At 49.9% G+C, this 24,347-nt stretch overlaps 2 protein-coding genes and 2 long non-coding RNA genes across 6 annotated transcripts in view; 2 read left to right on the top strand and 2 right to left on the bottom strand.

Moving 5' to 3' along the window:
- Positions 1-8,067, bottom strand: part of SAE1 (SUMO1 activating enzyme subunit 1) — a 96,499-nt gene extending 88,432 nt beyond the window's left edge. The window contains exons 1-3 of one of the 3 annotated variants that reach the window (XM_032326405.1): positions 7,215-8,067; positions 5,354-5,495; positions 3,691-3,826 (exon numbers count right to left, since the gene is read on the bottom strand). The gene's annotated coding sequence lies outside the window, so the exon portion shown is untranslated. The remainder of the gene's footprint in view (positions 1-3,690; positions 3,827-5,353; positions 5,496-7,214) is intronic. The other 2 variants (XM_032326406.1, XM_032326407.1) reach the window with 2 other exon arrangements.
- ZC3H4 (zinc finger CCCH-type containing 4) overlaps positions 8,059-24,347 on the top strand; it is a 41,626-nt gene continuing 25,337 nt past the window's right edge. Inside the window, 2 exon segments of the mRNA XM_032326399.1 lie at positions 8,059-8,219; positions 23,832-24,051. Of these exon segments, the coding sequence (XP_032182290.1) occupies positions 8,059-8,219; positions 23,832-24,051 (381 nt within the window).
- LOC116580256 lies at positions 8,350-9,964 on the top strand. The gene is made up of 2 exons (XR_004281569.1): positions 8,350-8,478; positions 9,776-9,964. It is a non-coding gene; the product is annotated as an uncharacterized LOC116580256 (long non-coding RNA).
- Positions 10,200-18,562, bottom strand: LOC116580255. Its single transcript, XR_004281568.1, has 3 exons — positions 18,393-18,562; positions 10,915-11,066; positions 10,200-10,283 (listed from the first exon to the last, which is right to left on the bottom strand). It is a non-coding gene; the product is annotated as an uncharacterized LOC116580255 (long non-coding RNA).

Here is a 24,347-nt window from a genome sequence, read left to right as displayed (position 1 = left end):
TATGCACAAATTCCTTTTAAACCAAAACATTAATTCCAGAGGTCGGAGCCACTTCACAATTTCTACATTTAACTCCAAATATTTCCAGGGTTAAATAATGCCAACTAAGGAAATAATTATGGCAACAAAGGGGGGTTCGCTAAGTCCTCTCGGTTATCTCTACGGCCCATTGCATTTTGCACAGTTGGCTACAGCAGTATCTCCCGTTCTTAGAGATAGTTGTTCATTTTATTTATTTGACAGACAGAGATCACAATTAGGCAGAGAGGCAGGCAGAGAGAGAGGAGGAAGCAGGCTCCCCGCAGAGCAGAGAGCCCGATGCGGGGCTCCATCCCAGGACGCTGGGATCATGACCTGAGCCGAAGGCAGAGGCTTTAACCCACTGAGCCACCCAGGCGCCCCAGTTTGTTTTTTTTTAAAGATTTTATTTATTTATTTGAGAGAGAAAAACAGAGCAAGCGAGAGCATGAGCTGGGGAGAGGGAGAGGCAGAGGGAGAAGCAGATTCTCCACTGAGCAGGGAGCCCGATGAGCGGCTCGAACCCACAACCCTGGGATCATGACCTGAGCTGAAGGCAGAATGCTTAATCATCTGAGCCACCCAGGCTAACCCTCCATCTTCTTTTTCAAGGCTGAATATGAATATATTCCATTGGAAGTAAACACCACGTTCGTTCTGTTTACCCATCCATCCATTCAGTAGACATTTGGGTTGCTTCTAACCTCTCAACTGTTGTGAATAATGTTGCTATAAACAAATGTCTACAAATATCTCTCAGAAACCCTGTGGAGACCATGGCATATATACCCATGGGGCAGCTTGTTTTTCAGCAACAGCTAATCAGAGAAGCTGCCCAAACTGAGATTTTTGTTCACTTCAAGGGGGTGGAAAGCAGTGATTCCATAGATCAGGCCCCTGGGTTTCAGAATTACATAATTACTTCCACCGAGGTGACTGCTCACCATTAACCAAGGCAGTGGTTCCCAGTCCCACCTGCATATTAGGATTATCTGGGGAGGTTTGCAGCAAATATAGTGCCCAGATCCCACCTTCAGAGACTGATTAATTGGTCTGGGGTGGAGCTGAGACGTTGGGATTTTTACAAAATGCTCCCCAGATGATTCTAAAATACAGTCAGAGCGGTGAACCCTGGAGCAAAGATCCATGTGGTGTTTTTCAATTCTTTTCCTGCCCTTCCTGCTAGAACCAAAGACCTCATAGGGTTGTTTAAAAGACATCAGTTAGGGGGCACCTGGGTGGCTCAGCAGGTTAAGCCTCTACCTTTGGCTCTGGTCATGATCTCAGGGTCCTGGGATCGAGCACCACATCGGGCTCTCTGCTCAGCAGGGCACCTGCTTCCCGTCTCTCTGCCTACTTGTGATCTCTCTCTCTGTCAAATAAATAAATAAAATATTAAAAAAAATAAACATCAATTAGGGGTGTCTGGCTGGCTCAGTGGGACATACGACTCTTGATTTCAGAGTCGTGAGTTCAAGCCCAACATTGGGTGTAGGGCTTACTTAAAATATATATATATATATATATATATATATACATGGGGCGCCTGGGTGGCTCAGTGGGTTAAGCCTCTGCCTTCAGCTCAGGTCATGATCCCAGGGTCCTGGGATCTAGCCCCACGTCCGGCTCTCTGCTCAGCAGGGAGCCTGCTTCCCCCTCCCTCTCTCTCTGCCTGCCTCTCTGCTTACTTGTGATCTCTGTCTGTCAAATAAATAAAATCTTTAAAAAAAAAAAAAATATATATATATATATATATATACATACACACACACATGGGGTGCCTGGGTGGCTCAGTGGGTTAAGCCTCTGCCTTCAGCTCAGGTCATGATTCCAGAGTCCTGGGGTCAAGTCCCGCATCGGGGTCTCTGCTCAGCAGGGAGCTTGCTTCCTCCTCTCTCTCTCTCTCTCTCTCTTTCTGCTTACTTGTGATCTCCCTCTGTCAAATAAATAAATAAAATCTTTTAAAAATATATATATATATACATGTATACACACACACACACACACACACATATATATGCAGGCACCTGGCTAGCTCAATGGAGCCCCTGACTCTTGACCTCAGGGTTGTGAGTTTGAGCCTCACATTGTGTGTAGAGTTTACTTAAAAATAAATAAACTTAAAAAAAATGCTTAAGTCGGGATGCCTGGGGGGCTCAGTCAGTTAAGCATCTGCCTTCAGCTCAGGTCATGATCCCAGGGTCCTGGGATGGAGTCCAGCATCGGGCTCCCTGCTCAGCGGGGAACCTGCTTCTCCCTCTGTCTATCTCTCCTGCTACTTCTGGGCATGTGCCTGGGCGGGAGCGCGCGCACGTGCTCTGACAAATTAATGAATAAAATCTTTAAAAATAAATAAATTGGGGTGCCTGGGTGGCTCAGTGGGTTAAAGCCTGTGCCTTCAGCTCAGGACATAATCTCAGGGTCCTGGGATTGAGCCCCATCGGGCTCTCTGCTTAGTGGGGAGCCTGCTTCCCCCTCTCTCTCTGCCTGCCTCTCTGCCTACTTGTGATCTCTCTCTGTCAAATAAATCTTAAAAAAAAAACGTTCTCATCACAGGAAAAAAAAAATCTGTGAACAACAAAAAAAAAAAAACAAAAAGTGAACAGGGGCACCTGGGTGGCTCAGTTGGTTAAGCCTTTGGCTCAGGTCATGATCCCTGAGTACCGGTATTGAGTCCTGCATCAGGCTCCCAGCTCCACGGGGAGTCTGCTTCTCCCTCTGACCTTCTCCTCTCTCATGCTCTGTCTCATTGTCTCTCTCAAATAAATAAATAAAATCTTAAAAAAAAAATAATAAAGTGAACAGGGGCACTGGGTGGCTCAGTGAGTTAAACTTCCGACTCTTGCTTTTACCTGGGGTCACTATTTCAGGATCCTGGGATCAATTCCTGCATCCAGGCCTCGAGGGGCATGGAGCCTGCTTGGGATTCTCTCTCTCCCTTTCCCTCTGTTCCTCCCTTGCTCTCTCTCCCTTAAAAAAAAAAAAAAAAATTAAAGTGAACAGTTTGGTGGTGTTCAGTACACTTAACAGATTGTGCAACCACCACCTCTTTCTAGTCCCAAAACATTTTCATTACCCCAAAGGTGGTAGCACACATCTCATAAATTCCCAGGTCTGACATGACCTTGGTATGCACACAATTCCACAACTGGAAAAGTCCAGCATTACAGTTTAGTATAAGTTAGTAAAACAGTTCTTTCCAGAGGTGCCTGCGTGGCTCAGTGGGTTAATGCCTCTGCCTTTGGCTCAGGTTATGATCCCAGGGTCCTGGGATGGAGCCCCATACTGGGCTCTCTGCTTGGCAGGGAGCCTGCTTCCCTTCCTCTTTCTCTGCTTGCCTCTCTGCCTACTTGTGATCTCTCTCTGTCAAATAAATAAATAAATAAAATCTTTAAAAGAAATACCAGTTCTTTCCAGAATTTATTTATTTATTTATTAAAGAGTTTTATTTATTTATTTGACAGTCAGAAATCACAAGTAGGCAGAGAGGCAGACAGGAGGAAGTAGGCTCCCCGCTGAGCAGAGAGCCTGATGCGGGGCTCCATCCCAGGACCCTGGGATCATGACCTGAGCTGAAGGCAAAGGCTTTAACCCACTGAGCCACCGAAGCACCCCTCTTTCCAGTATTTAAAAACTATCACTAATTTTGTTCATTAGAGGATCATTCATTACCAAGGTCATGTTGCAGATCCCTGTTTTCCAGCACCAGTAACAAGCCTTCATTATTGTGATGTCCAAAAAAGTCCCTGCAAACTTCCAAAACGCTCTGGAGGGAGCAATACTGTCCGCATTGGAACCATCTGACAACCTCGAAATAAACACAAATTTCCCACAATAATTCCCAAAATGTCCTCCAGGGGGCAACATCATTTCCTTGAGAACAGAGCAGACGCAATGATCTAGCCTGGACTTCATTACCCCTTACCCAGGGTTGGATTAGTAAGAAAGAAAGAGGAAATAGGTATTGGTTTGGCAGTCAGCAAGATCCCACATACCGTAATGCTGCTCTTTGGCCAACAGTCTCCTCCTTTCTTCCCTAGTTATTTCCAGAGGCTGGAGCCAACTTCTGGTGTTTCTTCCACATGGTGTAATGACTTCTGTGTAAAGCTCCCCTCATTTACGGTGAAAGGAACACATCCGAGAGCCACCCCCGTAAGTAGAAAAATAAAATCCTTTGCCAGAATCATGATGTTCCCAGAGTAGAAACAGGCACCAGGAAAGCATTGGTCAGATGCAGGGCCATTACAGATTTTGTCTCGGAAAAAATATAAGTGTCTGCCAAGCTTAGAGACATTTTGGAGGTCCAGAGGAAGAATTTTGGAATTTGGGGGATAGTTTCTTTACTAAAACAAAGGTCAAGTTGCTAAAACTTGCAATCTTCTTGCTCTTACTCATCAGCCAAGAAAGTTCTAAGGCTGTGACGCTTAGTGGCTCAGTCTGCTTTGTCTGCTCAGGTCATGATATCAAGCTCTTGGGATCAGCAGGGTGTCTGCCTTTGCCTCTCCTTCTGCCCTCTCTCTCTCTCCCCCCACCCCACCTTGTGCTCTCTCTCTGATAAGTAATTATTTAAAAAAAGATGATATCGGGCGCCTGGGTGGCTCAGTGGGTTAAGCCGCTGCCTTCGGCTCAGGTCATGATCTCAGGGTCCTGGGATCGAGGCCCGCATCGGGCTCTCTGCTCAGCAGGGAGCCTGCTTCCTCCTCTCTCTCTGCCTGCCTCTCTGCCTGCTTGTGATCTCTCTCTGTCAAATAAATAAATAAAATCTTTAAAAAAAAAATAAATAAAAATAAAAAAATAAAAAAAGATGATATCTAGGGGCACCTGGGTGGCTCAGTGGGTTAAGCCTCTGCCTTCAGCTCAGGTCAGGATCTCAGGGTCCTGGGATCGAGCCCCACATCGGGCTCTCTGCTTGGCAAGGAGCCCGCTTCTCCCAACTCCCTCTGCCAACTTGTGATCTCTGTCAAATAAATAAATAAAATCTTTAAAAAAAAAAGTGATATCTAGAATGTCAGAAGGGTTTGACAGACAGTATTAGACAGTATTCTAGTGGGACACTGAAAAAGCGTGGAGAAGTCTTTTTGCCTCACGGGATTTGCTGATGTTCTCATTTTCTTTCCTTTTTTTTAAATGTCTGTCTGTCTTTCTTTCTCTTTCTTTTATTGGACAGAGATCATAAGTAGGCAGAGAAGCAGGCAGAGAGGGGGAAGCAGGCTTCCCACTGAGCAGAGAGCCCCATGCGGGGGGCTAGATTCCAGAACCCTGAGATCATGACTTGAGCCCAAGGCAGATGCTTAACCCATTGAGCCACCCAGGCGCCCCTCATTTTCTTCATTACCTAAAAGCACATGGCCGTCTAGAATTCTGGAATGGCCTGCAGAAGCTTCAGAGATGGCACCAGCTGGAGACCACAGCTTGAAAGGACGGGGTCCTGTCCTCCATGTGGTCTAAGTTCTCACCCAGTGTTGTTTCATCCATAACTAGAACATAGGGCATTCAGAAATCAAGGCACGGACGAGGAAAGAGGATTTGCAGCATTTTCTTTTCCATTCTTACAGCCCTGCTCTACTAATCTTGTGTTAAAGAAAACTTCTGGACAACTTAGTTAAAAGCATGTGCCAACATTTTATTACAACCATGCATGAAAGGGGGAAAAAAGATCTCTTGTGGCTGAATTAGAAAATTTATTCACAGTAAGGACACTTGATGGGAGAAGAGAATGACTAATTAATCATCATGAGATTATAGACTAGATCCAGAAGAAAAGAAAAAGATTGAAGGTTGTGAGTCTTGACTGGCAGGCAGTCTGCTCTTAAGCGGGTGGACCACTGGTTTCTCAGGACAAATTTCATACCATCAAAATTCATTCACAAACGGCTTCAATATTTTTATTAGAAAAGCAAATTACCTCACTGAGCTTGTAAATTACTCTTACAAAAAGCTTAAGTTGCAAACCACGTTTGGGACAATTTCTTCTGTTTGGTAGGGTTAATATACCAGGAAGTGACTTGGTGCCTTCACCTCCAGGTTTATCTTTCACACCGCTTGAGGCATTTTTTTTTTTAAGATTTTATTTATTTATTTGACAGATCACAAGTAGGCAGAGAGGCAGGCAGAGAGTGGGGGAAGCAGGTTCCCTGCTTAAGCAGAGACCTGGATTTGGGGCTCAATCCCAGGACACTGGGATCATGACCTGCGCCAAAGGCAGAGGCTTTAACACACTGAGCCACCCAGGGGCCCGGAGGCATTTTTTAATTATTTATTTTTCCTTTTCCGGGAACCTAAATGCTCCTTCACTTGGCCAGGTCTGAAATAAACTATTTCCGCCCTCTGGAACTTTCTCTTCTCCTTCCTATCTCAACTTGAACAACTCTGCCCAGGGCGCCACCACCCTCCAAATAATAGAGTCTCCCTTCTAATCACCAGTCCCTCCCAGCCTCCCTGGCCACCCCAGGGCGTTATGGGTTTTTCAGCTCCAGGGAGATAGAATGTTCCTATCGCGGAGCTTGGCACTGTACAAGAAGCTCATAAAAGCACTAAACAAAGAGCCTTGGATGTAAATAGGACTGAACGAATTTTTGGAGGAGGCAATGGAATGCCGGCACTGATTAAAATTCCTGAGACTATGTCTAATACTATGATTTTGAGACAATTATTTAAACACTAGGAATCAGTTTGCATCCCCGGAATGGGAGTATCAGTTCCTCACTGCATAGCTGTGAGGGTCAAAGGACTTTACGTCTGCACACTGGTTGAACCCGGTCTATAGCTTTCTTGTGGAGCGTTTATTGTGAGCCTTCCCGGTACCGCGCTCCAAGTTCTGAAACTTCCTGGAGGCAGTACCAAGGTCCGCCCCTTTCGCACCGCCCCAGAGTGACGTCAACGACCGAGGTCTCTAATGACGTCAGCTCCGGGCCGGCCTGGCTCCATCCTCCCCTACTCCGGAAACCTACAACTCAGGGCACTCGGCCTCCAGCTTTCGGTTATTTTTTTTCTCTTCGTAGCCCGAATCCTTTTCCTCCCACTCTCCCACCTAAAACTTTCGGCTCTTCCCGCCTTCCCTCAAGCTGGCGATTTTCGGTTCGCTTGCTCTCGGGCGAATTTCCCACTCTTTTACTCCGAATCGCCTCCCGAGCTCCGCCCTTCGGCCTTTTCCGTCTAAATCCCTCTTTCGGCTAGTTCCGCCTCCTGCCACCCACCTCGGACGCCGCCTTCGGCTCCTTCCGGATCGTCTCAGTTCCTTGTTTTTCTCCCCCGCCCAAACCCGGTCCTCGGCCACTTTGGCTATCTCCGGCCCCCACGACTTTCCATACATCCTTTAGCCACACCCGCATCGCCACTTCGGCTCTTTCCGCTTACCCCCAGTCTCCCGCTCAGCGGCTTTCGGCTCTTTCCGCCGGCGGTCGGGAGAGGGCCTCTGCCCCTCTCCTCCACGTGACGCCGCCTCCGCCTCCACCTCCCAGTTCCCCCTCCCACCTCGCCCTTCCTCCCGCCTCAGCCTTTAGGCTCCTCTGGGCTGAGCCGCCATTTTGTGTGAATTTCTGACTGCGGCGGGGGCCGAGCAGCCGGGGCACCTAGGGCGGGCAGACAGACAGTCGGCCCGTCTCCGCGGCCCGTTTCCTCTCTCCTTAAAATCCTTTTTTTTTAACCCCCTCGCTCGCTCTCCTCTTCTCCCCTCCCCCTCGCTTGCTCCATCGCGCGCGGCCCGCGCTAATTACACCCAACCACCCACCAGTGTCCGTGTCCCCCGGGTCCCCCACCTCCGGGCCCGCGGGGGAGGTGTGTGTGGGGGCTCTCGCCCCGATGAGGGCCCCGCGCCCGTGAGCGAGTGACCCCAGGGGCGGGCTGCGGAGAAAGGCGGCGAGCGGCCCGCCAAGGCCTAGGCCGCGCGGCCTACGCGGAGGTCGGCGCAGAGGTGATTCCGAAACCGAAAAAATATATACCCATTCCTATCAGGAGCCCTCAGAGCTGAAGTGTGCCCCTCCCGCCACGCCCAAGCAGTCCTTTTTCGTGCATTAACATCCCCTCCCCCCCAAAGGAACTATGGAGGCCGCGCCCGGGACCCCCCCGCCGCCACCATCAGAGTCGCCGCAGCCGCCATCGCCGCCGCCGCCATCAACGCCTTCGCCTCCTCCGTGTTCCCCCGACGCCTGCCCGGCCACCCCGCACCTCCTCCACCACCGCCTCCCGCTCCCTGACGACAGGTCAGGCCCCCGGCCCGGCCGGGGCAGCGTCCCCGGGGGGAGGAAGAGGAGGAGGAGGAAGGGGGGCGGCCGCCATGTTGGGCCGGGCCGCGGAGGAGGAGGAGGAGGAGGAAGGGCGGGGTCGGTGGGTGTCTCTCGCTCGCTCGCTCTTTCTCGCTTGCTTTCTCTCCTGGCCTCATGCGTTTCCCCCCCCTCGCGGCGCTCGCCCGCTCTCCCTCGCTCTCGCTCTGTCTTTTTTGGGCGCCATGCTGAGGGGAAGGTGAGGAGGCGCCCCCCGGACCCCCGCGCCCGCCCGCCCGCCCTGGGGAGGGGGCGCTGGGGGGGGGGCTGCGAAGGCTCACGGGGGTCCTGGCTGCCCCAGCGCCCGGAGCTGGCAGCCATCGGCCAGCCTGCCCGTCGCCTGGCTTCGGGGAAGGGGATGGGGGAGGGGCTCCCGGACCCTTTTGGCGGGGGGGGGGATCTCGAGCAGTAGCCCCGCTCTTAGGGGTTTGGAGTTGGGGTCTCCCAGTCCCTGGCAGTATCCTTTCTTTTGCGGGAGGTGTGCCCTGCCCTACTTGGAGAGGTACCCTAGTTTTCTTAGGCAGAAAGTGGGGGTTCGTTCAGTTTTCTCTCCATCCTTTTGGGGGGGTGCTTTGGGTGGGGGCACTCGCACTTTTTTTTGGCGGGAGGTGTTTCCTAGCTCTACCCTAGAGAGCAAAATTGGTGGGGGGGCCGGATCTCAAGCCCCCTTGATGGAAGCCCCTGCCCTCTTTGGGGGAGAAGCCCCTTCCCCGTGTTTTTCTTAAAGGCAGGGGTCCTCTCGTTTTTCGTAGGTAGGTGCTGCGTTTTTGGCGGGGTTGGTGGGGGGGATGGAGGTTTGGTTTCCCTGCCTTGGAGGGGAGAGGAAGTTGGTCTCTTCTTTCTCATGGGGTTCCCTCCTCTTTCGGGCTAAAATGGGGCGCCATCCCTTCCGGGAGAGAAAACGAGGTTTTTTTGTGCTTTGGCAGGGGGTGAAAAGGAGCGCCCCCCCCTTCCCCTTTATTAAGTGCGAAATGGGTTTGCCCCACGCCCTTTTTTGGAGGGTGATAAAGGCGCCAGCCCGGCGCATTTCAGGGCAAGATTAGGGCCTCGGTCTCTTGCTCCAGGGGTTTGGGGTGCAGGGTTTGCCCTCCCTTTTCCTGGTGGGGTAGGGGAAGAGGTGTCTAGAGAGTGGATTTGGAAATGGAAGGAGGTTTTCCACCGGCAGGAAAGGCAGTCTGAGGAGGAGTGGGGGTGGGGAGGGGAAGAGATCGCGCTGGACAGATGGCTGCCCCACAGCAGCCCGGGCTGGGGAATCGCTTTCAGGACCTTCCCCTAGATAGGGGTCTCAGCTAGGGCTTCCTTGCCAGGTACCACGGCCCCTTCTCCCCACTTCCACCTCCCCTTTTCCCTTTCTCCTTCACAGACCATACTTTGCCTTTTAAAAGAAATGCCACCCACATTCAGAGACACAAGTGCAGCAGTTTGGTGAGCTTTTACAATTTTTTTTTTTGTTTTCTGTTTTGTTCTAATTAAATGTATCGTCCTGGGAATCGCAGCCCATCGCAGCCTGCTTCCAGTTCAAGGAAATAAACAGATTAGCAAAGGTCTGTGCGTTAAGCCCACGTTGGGCTTCCGGGCCCTCTCTTGGGGGCAGGTGCATTACTCAAAGGTGCTTACACGCTTTATTCGACCTCTAAGGAGTTCTCTTATGTCAGAAGTGTATGTCTTACAATGGGTTGGGATGGTAAGTAGCCTCTTTTATTGAGTAATTCAATTATCTCCCTCTTTTTGTCCCTTTCCTGCCTGCCTTCCTCCTGCCTTTAGACCAAAGTGATGCTTGAGTGAATTTATATGTTCAAATCAGGATTCTAAACCCAGTTGAACCCTTTAAGACTTGCACATCCTTTTGATCTTTAGTTTTTTTAATTTGTCGTACACAGTTTTCTCAAAGGAAAAAAAAAGCGTTACTGTAACGTGACAAAAACTTACGTAAAAGGCCCATGTTTTCAAGTCCTTGGTATCCCTCTCTCCATTTCCGTCCATTGCTTTGTCTCCAGCCTTCATCTTTGAAGAAAGTGGATACTTCAGGTCCATTTGTAGGAGACGAGGTTAACTAAATTTGGTTTATGATATTTGCATTCGAGTTAAGGTTCTCCCTCCCTCCCACCACCCCCCCCCCAAAAGATTGTGGTTCAAGTAGATCCAATTTGCTCCTTTTACTCCAATGTCTCTTATGGTGATGGACGTTTAAATTAAGCAAGTCATTTGTAAGTACTGTTTAAGCACCAAATCTGTAACGCGTGTCAAGCCCCAATCTCCTCTCTCTGTCTCCACTGTTCCTTTGTTCGAAAGCACATGCCTGACCGTGAAAAGTTGATGCAAACACGCCCAGTCATGGTGGAGAGAACACTTCCTCCAGCCCCCTGCCCCCCCACCAACACATACAAGATAAAAACAGCAACAGAAATGACTTGCAGAACCAAACACTACTTCTGATGTGTTTTACAAGCATAAGTTCTTCCGTTAAAAAACAAAACACGTTGAAGTTCCATTTTCCATCTTGCCCACTTTGGGTCCCTGATGTACTTTGGTAGTGAAAACTTTTTATTAACACACAGCCCAGTTTTCCCCTCCGAAAGATCCTGTTTCCTTTTTTTTCCCCCATTCTTAGGAGAAAAAAAAAAAGTTCACTTACGTTGGGATGAGGAACCGTAAACTGCAATTAAGTGGGGCCACTGGTTTTATTCTTTTCTCTCCATATCCTCACAACCTAACTGCTATGAAGTGGTGATCTTAGGTATGTAAAACCAGTTGTGGGAGGAAGAAGTGTCCACACAGTACAGTATCCTGCAAAAAAAAAAATAATGTCTGAAGCACAAACTGAACACACGATCAAGTGCACAGGGTCAGCCGAAAACGGACTGCATTTATCTGAAGTTTTCCCTCCTTGGTGAAATTCCTCCTCCAGGAGCCAAGTGCAGAAACTGGATGCTAACAGAGGAACCTTCCAAGTTTCGAGGGCGACTAAGTTGTCGGAGGATGCTTGTTTAACTTCACTTCTTTTGTAAGTGAAAATTTTAGCAGTCATTCATTGAACTTAAAAGTATTATCCCAAACATTTAGAGAGTACTCAGGCATATCAACACAAGGGTTTATTGTTTTTTTCCGTTTTCAAAGGACTCTCTCCTGAAAACCAAGAAGCCCCAGTAATTATGTCAAACTGTACTTCGATAGTCTTTGTTTTTGAAATGTCACAGTACTGCCTTTTTTTTCCCCCTAAACTGATGTACCAGTACTAGTTAAAATTCAAATTAATGGATGTTGCAAAGAAAGAGAAAAAAAAAGGGTGTCACTCAGAATCCCTGATTTAACAGCACCTCTTAGACACTTGAAATCTTTAAAATTGTTATATTCTCTGGGGAGAGGCTTAATGGGAAAGCAAATTAAAATATCCTGGTAGAAATATAACCAATTGTGACCATGAAAACAGGGATATTCTGGTCCTAAAACCCCTTCATTTTTTACTCCTCAAATTTGTTCTTCAAAAGAGAATGAGGATTCCTCCCAACAGGGCTTTCTGATTCACAGACTGTCCTCTGTCTTCCAGATTGGGTTTCTATTTGCTTGGAAGGTTAAGTTTTTGATTCTTGACAAGTCAAGATTTTTAAGTATAGTGAGCTATTCTAGAAGGACAACCCTGTGGCTTTTGCTTGGCCAGGAAGGTTGATCCCAAGGGGGAACTTCTGCACCTGTGGAAGTGAAGGCTTTCCCAGCCATTGGCCTACCTGGCCCATTAGAGCTGAATGGTTGACTCTGAGTTTGTTCCATCCAGTTGAATGTAGACAATTCCGTATTGGGCTGACTTAGTAGTTTATCCTTAAATAATGCCTCCACTTCTGCTCCTTTCTCTTAGATCTTTCCCCTGCCCCAGTAGGGGAGGGATGGATGTCTCAGGGTGGCCTTATTTGCTGTTCCCCTCCGCTAGGTTTTTGTGGCTTTTAAGTCCCTAGAACCATCTTCTAGAAGCCAGGTCCAGTTACGGCAAATACTTGCCTGGTGAAAATTACTAATTTCCCACCTCTGTGGATAGCTCTAGGTCAAACTATATTCCGGAGAATCTGCTTTTTGGTCCCTGTGGACGAAATTGTCTAGTACCAGAACAGGGGGTTCTGACCCCGGGATAGGAAGTTGAGTGACAGAGTCAGAGCAAACAGTGAGTGAGTGGTTGCGTTTCTAAGCGAGCAAGGTTCTTGCCTGTACCTTGGCAACAAAGCTTCTGCCACAGTGTGAGACAAAAGGCTGATTTCTGGGGTTCCTGGTAGTTGGCATTTAGGAAGTTGATTCAAGCCTCTGTAGGAGCCGTCTGCTCATTGGTAATGGGAGTCTTGTCAGAATCAATGATTTGAGGCTGGTTTCATGATTAAAACCAACTGGAAAGAGTGAAAAAGCTGCCTGTTTGGGTGGGCCTCTAAAGTTCATTTGGTTAAGTCCAAAGTAAAACCGGGACTGTCGGCGGGGAGCGAGATTTTCCCGGATTGGGCTTTCCAAATTTATCAGCCACATCTTTGCGACGCAACGATTTTGCTCTGATGGTTGCCGAAGACAGCGGTCCTGGGAAAAGGGTGCAGGGTTTCTTAGCAATGGTAGGAGCCTACGTGGGCAGTTTTCACATTTCTGCCTCAATCAGTTGATGACAAAATGAAGACATGGGCCCTCAGTTCATGTAAACCCAGTCACATCTTGCTGTTGGAATAATTTTTTATTCCAGTACAGGACATTTGCTGGGAGCGTAGTTTGTGTCTCTTGGTGAAATTGCTCAGAATAGAGAATCTGTCTCATACTTTTTTTTTTTCCCTCCGTGTGTATTTTATTTACTTATTTTGGTGCATTCCTATCTGTGTGAATTGGTGACTCAGCTCCTATTTGTAAGGCAAGTGGTGACATCTGAACGCGGGAGGTGGCAACAGGATAGGAAGGAACAGTGTGGCCTTTGGAGACAGATAAGGTTGTCTTCAGGCCTGGCTCTCCCTACAGTGGGCACTAAGGATAACGGCCGTTTCTCAGGGTCATTGCAGTCAAGTGGGCATACATGGACACCCGCACAATGCCTGGCATTCAGCGAATCTTGGTTTCTTTAGCTTTTTGCTGTCCCTACTAAAGGAAAAAAAAAAAAAAAAACCTGAGAATTTATTGTCTGGTGTGTAAACAGAAGCAAGCCTAACATCTGTGTTTTTGAGGGAAGTCGGTTTATCTTCCAGCTCAGGTTTCTGGCCAGTTTATTTCATTGCAGGGAGCAGATCGGGGTGGAAACTTTGTGGAAACCATCTTAAGGCATGTCTTGCTTTCTCAACGCCCTTATTACAGATGCTGGAACAGCCTGGTATCTTGAGCTTTATGCTGACGACCTTCCCGTGTTCGTCTTTGGCAGTTAGGATCCGTAGTTGTGCTCCGACTGTGGTAGGCTTCCTGAGAGCTGAGCGCACAGGGCTGTAGCACCTAACCCACTGCTCACTGGTCTCATCCCCTTAATCTTAGTCCTTGACCATGGCTCTTCAGAGTCTCCAGAAGGCAGCAAGGCCTGTCCCAGCTCCACAATTCCCCTGCCCCTCCGTATTTGGGCTGAGTCTGTCAAGGTTTTGTTCATTCAGCAGTCAGGCTTGTCCCGTGCTTTTCTTGGAGCAGAAAAGTTTTCAGAGTGTGCAGCGTGCTCTTCTCTCCTGTGGACTTTATTTAGATTTGGGCAAAGGTTGTTACTGCCTGTAGCAGGCCTCGGATTTCCTTCCCATCTCTGACGCCTGCAACTTCTGGCCACAGTCAGGGTCAAGGGTTTGCTGCCCCTGTGGCAGCTCTCGGTACCCACCTGAGAAGAAAGTGCCTTAAAAATGAACTGCAGGGTGAGGCTGAGTGGCTGGGTCACAGGCTGATCCACCAGTTCGCTGAGCACCAGATTCCCTTGTCCCTGTCCTTGTCGAGTGGTCCTGGAAGCCATGAACTCCGGAAGCATAAAGCCTAGAAGGGCATGGGTTTCCATTTGTTTCCTCTAAGCTGGGGTCGGTCCCCTTCTGGAAGAGAGGTGATGGGGAGCGGTAGACAGCGTGGATGTGATACTCGTGAGTCATTGACTTAGTCTTCCCAAAGATGTGACAGGGTCTCTTGTCATAAGAAGGGCAGGGATGACCTGCCAGGAGGGACCTTCAAAGTGCTTCCAGTGTGATAGCTCAGCCTCAGCCCTACCCTGAGAATGAGAATTGGAAGCAGAAATGAAGTCACTTGTCCAAGGTCACAGAGCTAGGGGGTGTGGAGACAGAGTTAGAATTAGAACCCTGGGCAGCCTGTACCCAGACCCCAGCTCTCTACCCAAATGCGTCTTGGAGCTGACATTTTCAAACTGCGGTGTGCAGCCATTAGTAGGTTACAAAGTCCCATGTATTGATTTGTCTCCTGCATTTGAAACACAAAGAAATGAGAGAGGATAGAAAAAAGCAGAGTGCGGTGGAGTTTTAAACCCTGAAACTTTCTGAAGACTTGTTTGAGAGGAATGTAAAGGAGGAGATGCGGGTCAAGGTCAAAGTTTAAAAGTCACCTCTGATAGGACAGGGGTGGAGAGAATGTGGCTCTCCCATCAAAGCCTGCCCACCTGGCTTTTTTTTTTTTTTTTTTTTTTGAATTCGGAGTAAAGTTTTATTGGAACACAGCCACGCCCATTGATTTATATGGTCTGTGGTTGCCTTTGTGTTGAACAGCAGTGTTGAGTTGTTGGGATAGAGACTTTGTGGCCCTCAAAGCCTACAGTATGTACTCTTCGGCCCTTTAAAGAGAAGGTTGCTCCCACCCTCTGCTGTGATGCACCTACTACCTACCCAGCAGCTGCCGTGATTTCTGTCGTGGTGGCGGAGGTGGTGGGAAGGCATGCAGGGAATACAGGTACTCCTTTAAAGTTGGTCCCGACTTGCTGGCCCAGTCAGTAGAGCATGCATCTCTTGCTCTTGGGGTGGTCAGTTCGAGCCCCATCTTGGGTGTAGAGCTTACTTTAAGTTATTTAAAAACAAACAAAAAAGCATGCCTCAGAGAGAGAGAGTTGTGTTGTCCCTCCATGACCCGGTAGCTCTGTCTGCCCTGTGTTCCACTCCTTCCACTGCCCGTAGAGGCCCCGAGCCTGGCCTTCCGAATCTTAAAATGAAGGGATTTTCATTTATTAGAAGTAGCCGGAAACTTCTTGAAGCTAGTGTGGAAGCCGATCACAGCTGACACATCCCTCTTAGGGCCCGACACCGGGGAGCCGGGGCAGACTTGAGTGACATTGGCTCGATGTCCTTTGCAGGTGGCTTGGGTTATTGCTCTCCTCATTTTCCTGACAGACACGAGGGTTTAGGTTTCCTTGGGATTCCAGGCCCTCCCTGCCATTGCGGGGCACACAAGGGCAGCCCCAGGGACCTTAGCTTCTTGGCAACAGAGGTGGGCCCCCTCCCTGGGGAGTGCTGATGGCTGGTCACTTTCACGTGTAGGCTTTGTCCCCCTCTGGCCTCTTGGGGCCCTCGAGAAACACTCAGCAAATGAGTTTTCCATTAAAGACGAGACCTCCATCACCTCCTTAGAGTTTTACCGTGATCCAGGTTACTGTCCAGTGTCCGTGTTGATGCAGCTGGCCACGAGGGTGTGCAGTGCTGAGGTTGCTGCTGCGTTTGTGTGGAATACATCACAGGGGCCCAGCCAGTCTGAGCCTGGCCCTGTGCTGCGCCCTTGGAAAGTCAGGTGACTGTCAGCCTCTGCTGTGCCCTCCGGGAGCCCACAGTTGCCTGGAAGTTCACAAAGCATTGCGTATGGGTAATTACAGTTCTCCTTCAGCTCTTGAGCGGTGTGTGAACACGGAGTCTTAGTCATCCGAGGCCCAGCTTCTTTTGAGTTGAAAATACATCCTTTGTCTTAGTTGAACGTACGTTGAGTGGAACCAAACATTTCTCCAGAAAAAGTTACAGACAAGTGTCTTGGTTCCCAAGTTCAGTGATTTGATTTTCCTTTCGGGAATAATAGAAATCAGACCTCCTTTAAAAAAAAAATCAGGCCTCTTTGGATGAGAACCAGCATCTTAACAGCTGTAAGCAGTCTAAAGTATGGCTGGTGTGAGAAGGTGATTAGGAAACTGTTGTGGGGAGCCTCGGTGGCTCAGTCATTTAAGTATCTGCCTTCAGCTCAGGTCATGATCCCAGGGTCCTGGGATCGAGCCCTCCATCATCCCTGCTCAGCGGGGAGCCTGCTTCTCCTCCTACTCCCCCTACTTGTGTTCCCTCTCTCACTGTGTCTCTCTCTCTCTGTCAAATAAATAAATAAAATCTTAAAAAAAGAAAAAAGGAAACTGTTGCCGAGAAGCCAGTTTCAGAGATTTATCTGACAGGAGGACTTGGATCAGAGAGAGATCTTTATCAGGAACAGGAGCCGTGTTAAGAGTGGGAGTGGAGTGGAGCCGCTCAGGCAAAGGAAATGCCCCTTGGTTCCTTGACTCCTCCGGCAGGCCAGGTTTTTTCTCGATGGGTTTGAAGCTCTGCAGAAATGCTCCAAAAGAGTTTGTGTGCTTGGACTGACCCCAGTACGACGCTGCACCCTTTGGGATGAAGCATTCCTTCTGGTGTTGGATGATTCGGGAATTTCCTTCTCTGGGATTCCCCTTGCTTTCTGTCCTTCTGGAGAGAAGCCCCTTTACTTGGGTTTTGGCTAGGATTCCTTGGACCTTTCTGTGTCCTCATTCCCTGAACTATCCAAAGGCTTTGGTCAGAGTTCTGAATGTCCCAGTTTCCTGTATTTGATGTTGGAAGGACTGTATGTGCCTCGTGTCTTCACATAACAGTTTTTCCTCCTAATAGAGGGAAAATAGAGGTTTTTCTCCTAATAGTTTTTCCTCCTAAATACTTATTCTGGGCCAGGGTAGTGCTAAGTACTTAAGTCACATGGTCTCGGAATTTTTCCCGTGAGGATTCATCTGTTTCAGAGGTTCTGTCTTTGCCTTCACTTGGCAGGTTTATTTATTTATTTATTTTTAAAATACTGTCTTTATTTACATGAGAGAGGCAGAGGGAGAGGGAGAAGCAGACTCCCTGCTGTACAGGGAGCCTGACCCGGGGCTCAATCCCGGGGTCGTGACCCGGGCAGAGGGCAGCTGCCCAACCGACTGAGCCACCTGGGCGCCTCTCACTTTGCAGTTGAAACCCCCCCCCCCATGCAAGAGTGTTAAGGACCTCGCCCAGTCTTAATATTTCATTTTGGCTTTTCTTGGGATACTGTTTCATTTAATCCATTTTCTGTGCATCAGTCTTATTTTTGCCAGCCTAGTTAGGAATTTCAGAGCAGAAATTTTGTCGGTTGGCCCGTTGAATTAATTCTCTTTCAGATAATTTCTAATTATCTCAAAGGTAGAGGTTCTGAGTTGGGCCTGGAGCCGGAGAGCCTAGGACTTGGTCCAGTTTCGTTTCTTCCTGTCTTGACCCTACAGGCAGATTTCTTCTCTTCCAGCCTCTCTGTAAAATGGCATGCTGAGGACCCACGACCCATGTAGGTTTGTTACTAAGCCTTGGTGTGAGACAAGTAGACGGGAGCTCAGTAGTATGGGACCTGGCTTGGAGGTTGCTAATACAGAATGTTTGTAATGAATACTTCCTATTGCTTTTGGTGTCTAAGACCCTCATGTATTCAGGCAGGTTTTGTCATTGTGGAAATCAGAGCAAGAGGTAAGGACTTGATGAGGAATGAAGAAGCCTCCCCCCACCCCCTTTTCCCTGACCCCAGACTCTAGCTCTCTGCCTTCCTTGACAGCCTCTCCTCACCTTGCTGAGGTTGTCCCCACCTAGGCCATTGTTTTTCTTTCTTTCTTTCTTTCTTTCTTTCTTTTTTTTTTTTTTTATAACTTACTATGGAAGTTTTCTGGCATTTTCATGAGAGGAGAAGGGCCATCACCCACCCAGTTTCAACAGTTACATACATTTTGCCAATTCTGCTTCGTCTCCCTACATCCTCCATCTGCCCTGGGTATTTTAAAGCAGATCCCAGATTTCACCTCATCCCACCTGCAGAGTCTTCAGCGCATATTTCTAGCTTAAAGATCTTTTTAAAAATAGAACCACAAAACCGTGATTCTCTCTAACAAGATTAACAGTAATTACTCAATATCTGAAATACCCAGACCTGGTTCACATTTCTCGGTTATGGCGGTAGGTGTGTTCCTGGCTGAATCCCAACCCCGGGCAGGCCCTTCCACTCACGTTGTTGAAGTGGGGGGCTCGGGGTGCTGGTGGTCGTCAGGCTTCTCTTCTCCCCCGCTTGGTTTGTGCTTGTCTGCTCGGGTGAGGTGGTGTCTGTGATGTGGGCATGTTACCATGTTACCATGGTGTGATGTCACAGTCTCCTGCGACCCCACCTGAGAATGTTGAGGGAAAGGGAGACACAGCCCATTTGTTCTCGATTTCTGGTTGATGAACCTAGGTAGTAAGGACACTGAAAAACATGTGCAAGACCCAGAGGCTTATTTCAAGAATTTCCTGCCTCTGAAAATCCCTCAGTGAGGTTCCTCCCCACCCCCGGGGCTGTTCCACCTCCTTGTCAGTGGAGGGAAAGGCTCTGTGCCTTCACTCCTTCCTAGTAAACAACTACCCCACACGTCAATTTGGGGACTTTGGGGACTTCTGCGTTTAGGCCTGTCGTTAGACATTTGAAGAGGCAGAGCCTCCTTGTAATTTTATAATTTTGTCCCTAGTTAATAGGTCATTCAGAGCCTACCCAGGCAATTTGTTGAGCGCTTGGGCAGTTAATGATCATAACCCTGACCTTCACATTAACCTAGCCGTCTCTTGTCAAGGGCTCTCATGATCTTCAGGTAACAGCCACTGTTCCCATGAGTTTCCACCTTTTCTTTTCTTTTTTTTTGGGGGGGCGCACTCCCTTCCCCCCTTTTATTTCGTAAACCAGATTGAGCCACAAACCCGGGCGCCTTGCAGCTTCCATCCAGATCTCTTGTCTAGAGAATTTCCATGTTGGGCAGCTTCGTTTGTTTTTGTTTTTGTTTTTTTAATATTTTATTTATTTATTTATTTGACAGAGAGAGAGAGAGGGAGAGCGATTACAAGCAGGCAGAGAGAGAGAGGGAAGCAGGCTCCCCACTGAGCAGAGAGCCCGATGTGGGACTCGATTCCAGGACCCCGAGACCTTGACCCGAGCTGAAGGTGGAGGCTTAACCCACTGAGCCACCCAGGCGCCCTTTTTTTTAGGGGGCCACTTGGATACTTTAGGGTCAGCCACTTGGTTACTTTCTCTTTCCAGCTAGATCAGAGCTGAGGAAGGAGATGTTGGTTTGTCAGTTTCAGCAGCGGGATTTGTCGGGAGATGACTGTGCATGCGCGGTGGGGCCAAGTGAAGTGGGGACTAGCTGGCCAGCAGTTAGCAGTGGCCCCCAAGGTGGTGGGGGGAGATGCTTTCCAGTGAGCATTTGGGCCAGTTCAGGGTTATCCATGCAGAGGCACGCTCATGGTAGCTGGTTCTTGAAACCAGTAGCTGCTTTTCATTTGGTAGTTGGTACTTTTCTCGTGTCAAGGGCTTTACCCATGTTATTTCATTTAACCCGAAAAATCCTTATAAGTACCACAGTTATCCCATTCCACAGATGGGAAAACCAAGGCTAAGTTAATCGTGCCAAGAGTGCTGCTAGGGAACAAGCAGAGCTGGTTGTCACTCGGCTGGCAGGACAGAGCCCCGTGCCCGAATCTGTAGGCTGGTGGCTAGGGCCCGCCTACTTTGAATCCTGAGGTTTCTTTACCCAGTTCTGTTTTGGCCAAGCCCATGGTGTATGATGAATTCAGCACTCTAACGTGCCCCGTGGAGGGGCCAAATGGGCAGTCCTTAGAATGGGCGTCCAGATCTGGTCTTTGACCCGAGAGGAGGAGCTGGCTGTCACCAGCTCTGTGAATGGAAATTTAAATGCCCTGGAAGCTTTGGTCCAGGAGGCACGAGACTGCTCTGACCCTCGGCAAGTCGTTGGCCTCTGCCCATTCCCTCCTGGGTGCCGATTCCAAGGCAGTCCCCCGGCTTGGTTGGCTTCCCGTCCCTAATGGCCCTGGCAGGCCAACCCCAGGGCAGCCATGCTGGGAAGTTGCCAGTCCAGGCTCTGGGAATAAGGTCGTCCCAGCTCTGGCTGACGCCGCAGGCTTTCTCCTGCATGCTGGTCTCAAGAGGGTTTGGCAGGTCTAGATTGAAATGATTAGCGCGACGGGGCTTCCCCCACTTTTCTTGAGGGATTATGTCACACTCTATTAGGCGCGCTCCCTCGGTGTTTAATCCCACTCTGACATGGGTTTTGCTGGCTGTCTGGGAAGTGGCACCACTGAAGCCAGGCTGCTCTTTGTGGAGACTGCTTTCGTGCGGGGCGTGTTTGTGCCCCCCAGGATTTCTGCCCCGGTCCCAGCGGGTTTGGTCGTCTTGTCTTTTTTTGTCCTCTTTCTCCTCTTGAAACAGATCCCGTATTCATGCAGGACATTGGGCGGCGAGTTGTGAGTTTCCCGTGGTAGCAGAGGGGTGACCCTGCGGGTGACCAGAGGTCAGCCCAGGGCTCTGAGAAGCTTGAGAGCACAGCATGGCCGGATGGTGCTGAGAATGCACACTGGTCACTGGAGTGTCCCCTTCTCTGTCCCCTCCAGTCTCCCGTTTCCCTTCGTAAGTCACCACCTGTTGGTTTTTATACTGTGTATTTCTCAGTTTCTCCCAGGTCCGTCTCAGGAAACAAAGTTCTGAGTATTCACCCCCATTTTATAAACAGTTGTGTGCTAGATTGTCACTGAGCCCAGGTGTCCCGGAGGTGTTGGAATGAAGAGACTCGCTCCTTGGCCCAGGGTCTTCATAGGGCGGATTTGAGTGCTGCCCTTCCCTGCTTTGGGAAGTGCTTTGGAATGAAAAGGCCGCCTTCTGGGATCATCCTTGGCCACCATCAAGGCTTTGGAGTTGCTTGGATGGTCTTTGTGTCCTTTCCCCAGGTGTTAGACAGAGACTGGCCTGCACTGTCCAGCAAGCTAGTGTGTGGCAGGAGGACAGGGGCGGTGGCCCCCACTGACTTTGGGCAGGACCTTTCTCTGCCCTGTCCTGGTGTCCTCCCCCCGAGTGGGCGGGGGTGAGGGAGTGTCTGGGCTGTCTGCTTCTGACAAGTCCCTTCACCTCCTCTCCCTTTGAAATCCTCCTTTCTGGAAACAAGAGGGTCGAAGGGGTCTTGCTATTGGAACCTTGTTTTCTGGAACCGGGGCTTCTGGGGGCCATTCTTGTCTTCCCGTGTTCCCTCCACCCCTGCTTGCCCTGGGCTTCTGGGTAATTTTCACCATGTCCCTCTGCCCTTTTTCCTGTCCAGACTGTTGTCAGAGTGATGCTCTTTTTAGCTTTTCTTCATGGAAGGTCTGCCTATGTTTCTGGTTTGTCTCTGGGCCTTCCTCTGCTCCGTAATGTCCGTATGTGTGGTCTGGCCACATCTCCCTGTGTTTTCTCTTGGGGTGTGGCGACTGGGCCTGCCCACGGTGTTCCCAGCAGGAACATGCATCGTGTTTGCTCCAGTAATAATACCACCCTCCTCGGGGTGTCCACAGCTCCAGGCAGCGGGGAGTGTGCCAGGCTGCCCTTTAACAGCCACTCCCTCTGGCTGGCTGGCTCACAGAAACCAGTTTCCCCAGTTGGTCGTACTTTGACTAAGGGCAAGGCCACTGCAGCCCAGGCAGCTCTGTCCCACACCCTGTTCCGTGGGCTGCACCCAAGCCCCTGCCAGAAGGTGCCTCACTTGTGAGGAATGCTGGCTCCTCCCAGCTTTGCTCCACATCTTCCTGTGGGGCTGACTTCCCCACCCCCCAACTTGGCGGTTTGCAAGGAAGCCACATGATGCATCCATTGGTCACCTTCCTGTCTTGTTTTCCTTTGAAACATCAGAGCAAATTTTGTGTCCTGCACTGTGTCTGTGGGAGCTGCCCTTGACCTCTGCTGGGGTATCTGTGAGTTTGGGACCACTTGGGTTATAAGCTGACCCGACCCTGTTGAATTGGGAATGAGAGTAAAGAGCTCCTCTTGTCTGCATCCTTGACATCTGGACAGAGGGGATGGCGCGAGGGCCTCTGGGAGAATCCCCAGTGTGGTTTCTTCAGTGTGCCCCCTGCAGGGGTACTGGGTGCCCACTCACGTGGTGGGCTTGTTCTCACACTGGCCCCGGTCTCGTCTGAGCAGTGAGGTCTTTGCTGCCTGATTCGTTCCGTTGTGGGTAGCCATTTGGGTCCCGGGTTCGTTACGCCACTATTTATGTTCTCTCCATCTTCATTTGCGGTCTTAATTAATAGAGAAGGAAGGATCTTTCATATTCTCACACATACCCTTCCCTGGTCATACAGGAGGAACTCTGGGAGGTTTTAAAAGATTTGAAAACTTAATTTATTTTTTTTTTCAACCAACTCCTGTACTTGTGTACGAGAATGTGTCCGTGGGTTTGGCTAAAAACTGGATTCTTTTTCCAGTTGCTTTTCTCCTTAACCTGATGCATCCCCTCACCTTCACCCCACCCTGCAGATAGTTAGACATTTAGAATGTCCTGTTGGCAGTGTCTGGAGAGTGCTCTTATTTTTTCAAGTACTAGGGAAGGGATGGGGGTCGCAGTGGGGAAGTGACAAAGTTGGGAAATCTGTAGGAAGGGGAGCCAGAAGGGATCCCTGGGTTCAGAGCCGTGGGGTGGGGGGACCCCTTCTGTGGGTACTCTCACAGCTAATAGGAGAGGACCTCAGGAGGGGTCTGGGACCCTTCCCTTACCCCTTCCCCTTCTCTAGCTGCTTGGTTGCCCCCCACTCCACAGCATAGAGCTGTGCAGCTAAGGGTGTGGCTCAGACTTGAAACCAGAGCTGATCACTCGCACTTCTTTATGGGGCTTTGGTAAAATACATTTCACATCCTCAGGCGCAGTCCAGGCCTGACCATGGGTAGGACCCTGGAGCGTGGGGGCCGCACCTGGTTCAGAGTCACGGCCCTGTCTCCACTGGGCCTCAGCTCCCAGGGCTTACCAGTGACCTCAGGCCACCGTGCCCCCCGGCACTTGGGGACCGTGGCTGGTCCGTGTCCCCTGAGATAAGCAGCCTCTGTGGCGAGTAAGCTTTGGAAATGCTCAAACACAGGGTTTTACAGGTTTCTTGATGGTAAGACATCTGGGAACTTCTGTTAGAGCATTAAGCACTGTGAAGCCCCAGGATGGGACTTTCCTCACCTCATTTGACCACGGAACCTTGTCACCTTTCTTCTTAGAACCCTAGTCCTTTGGAGCACGTTGAGAAATCGTGGCTTAGAGTTGTGCTGGTATCAGTGTCAGTACCTTTAAATTCCGATGTGTTGCTCCCCCCCCCCACCCCCAGCCAGGTGATATGAAAGCGGGCGCAGCCCTTTTTTGAGGGGGGAGGGTGCGGGCTGGGACGAGAGGCAGTGGCCCTTATGTCCTGCTGAGGAAGGCCTCCCTCACAGCAGCCAGGCTCCGTGTGCCTGTCAGCAGCGGGCAGCCTGGGGCCTGCGGACATCTCCTCTCACACCCTGGGTTCACCCTGGGTTCATATTGGCTTTGGGGTTGGTTTATAGGGAAGATGGTGAGTTGGAAGAAGGTGAATTGGAAGATGATGGGGCCGAGGAGACCCAGGACACCTCCGGAGGGCCTGAGAGGAGCCGGAAGGAAAAGGGGGAGAAGCACCATAGCGACTCAGATGAGGAGAAGTCGCACAGGAGACTGAAGCGGAAGCGGAAGAAAGAGCGGGAGAAGGAGAAGAGGAGGTCGAAGAAGAGGAGGAAATCCAAGCACAAAGTAGGTCCGGGAGGGCACGCTGGGGCCAGGCTACATGGCACGGGGCCTGGCCTGAGAGCCCCCGGGCCACGCTGGTCTCATAGGCCAGAGGCCACTCTTAATAGTGCCATTTATTCCTTCCCCAAATTAGATAAAGAGCTTTTTTTTCCCCTTAAAGAGTTGGTAGCTCACGCTCTACTGCCACTCAATGCCCCCAGGTGAGGTGTTTCTCTAGAGCGCAGAGCCCTCCGGCACATTCGAGCAGGGTTTGTCCCCAGGCTGACTCTGCCAGCGGGCCAGCCCGCGGCAGTCACTGA

This window comes from Mustela erminea, chromosome 19 (genome assembly GCF_009829155.1).
Source record: "Mustela erminea isolate mMusErm1 chromosome 19, mMusErm1.Pri, whole genome shotgun sequence".
Taxonomy (NCBI): domain Eukaryota; kingdom Metazoa; phylum Chordata; class Mammalia; order Carnivora; family Mustelidae; genus Mustela; species Mustela erminea.
This window is presented reverse-complemented; position numbering and strand designations above follow the sequence as displayed.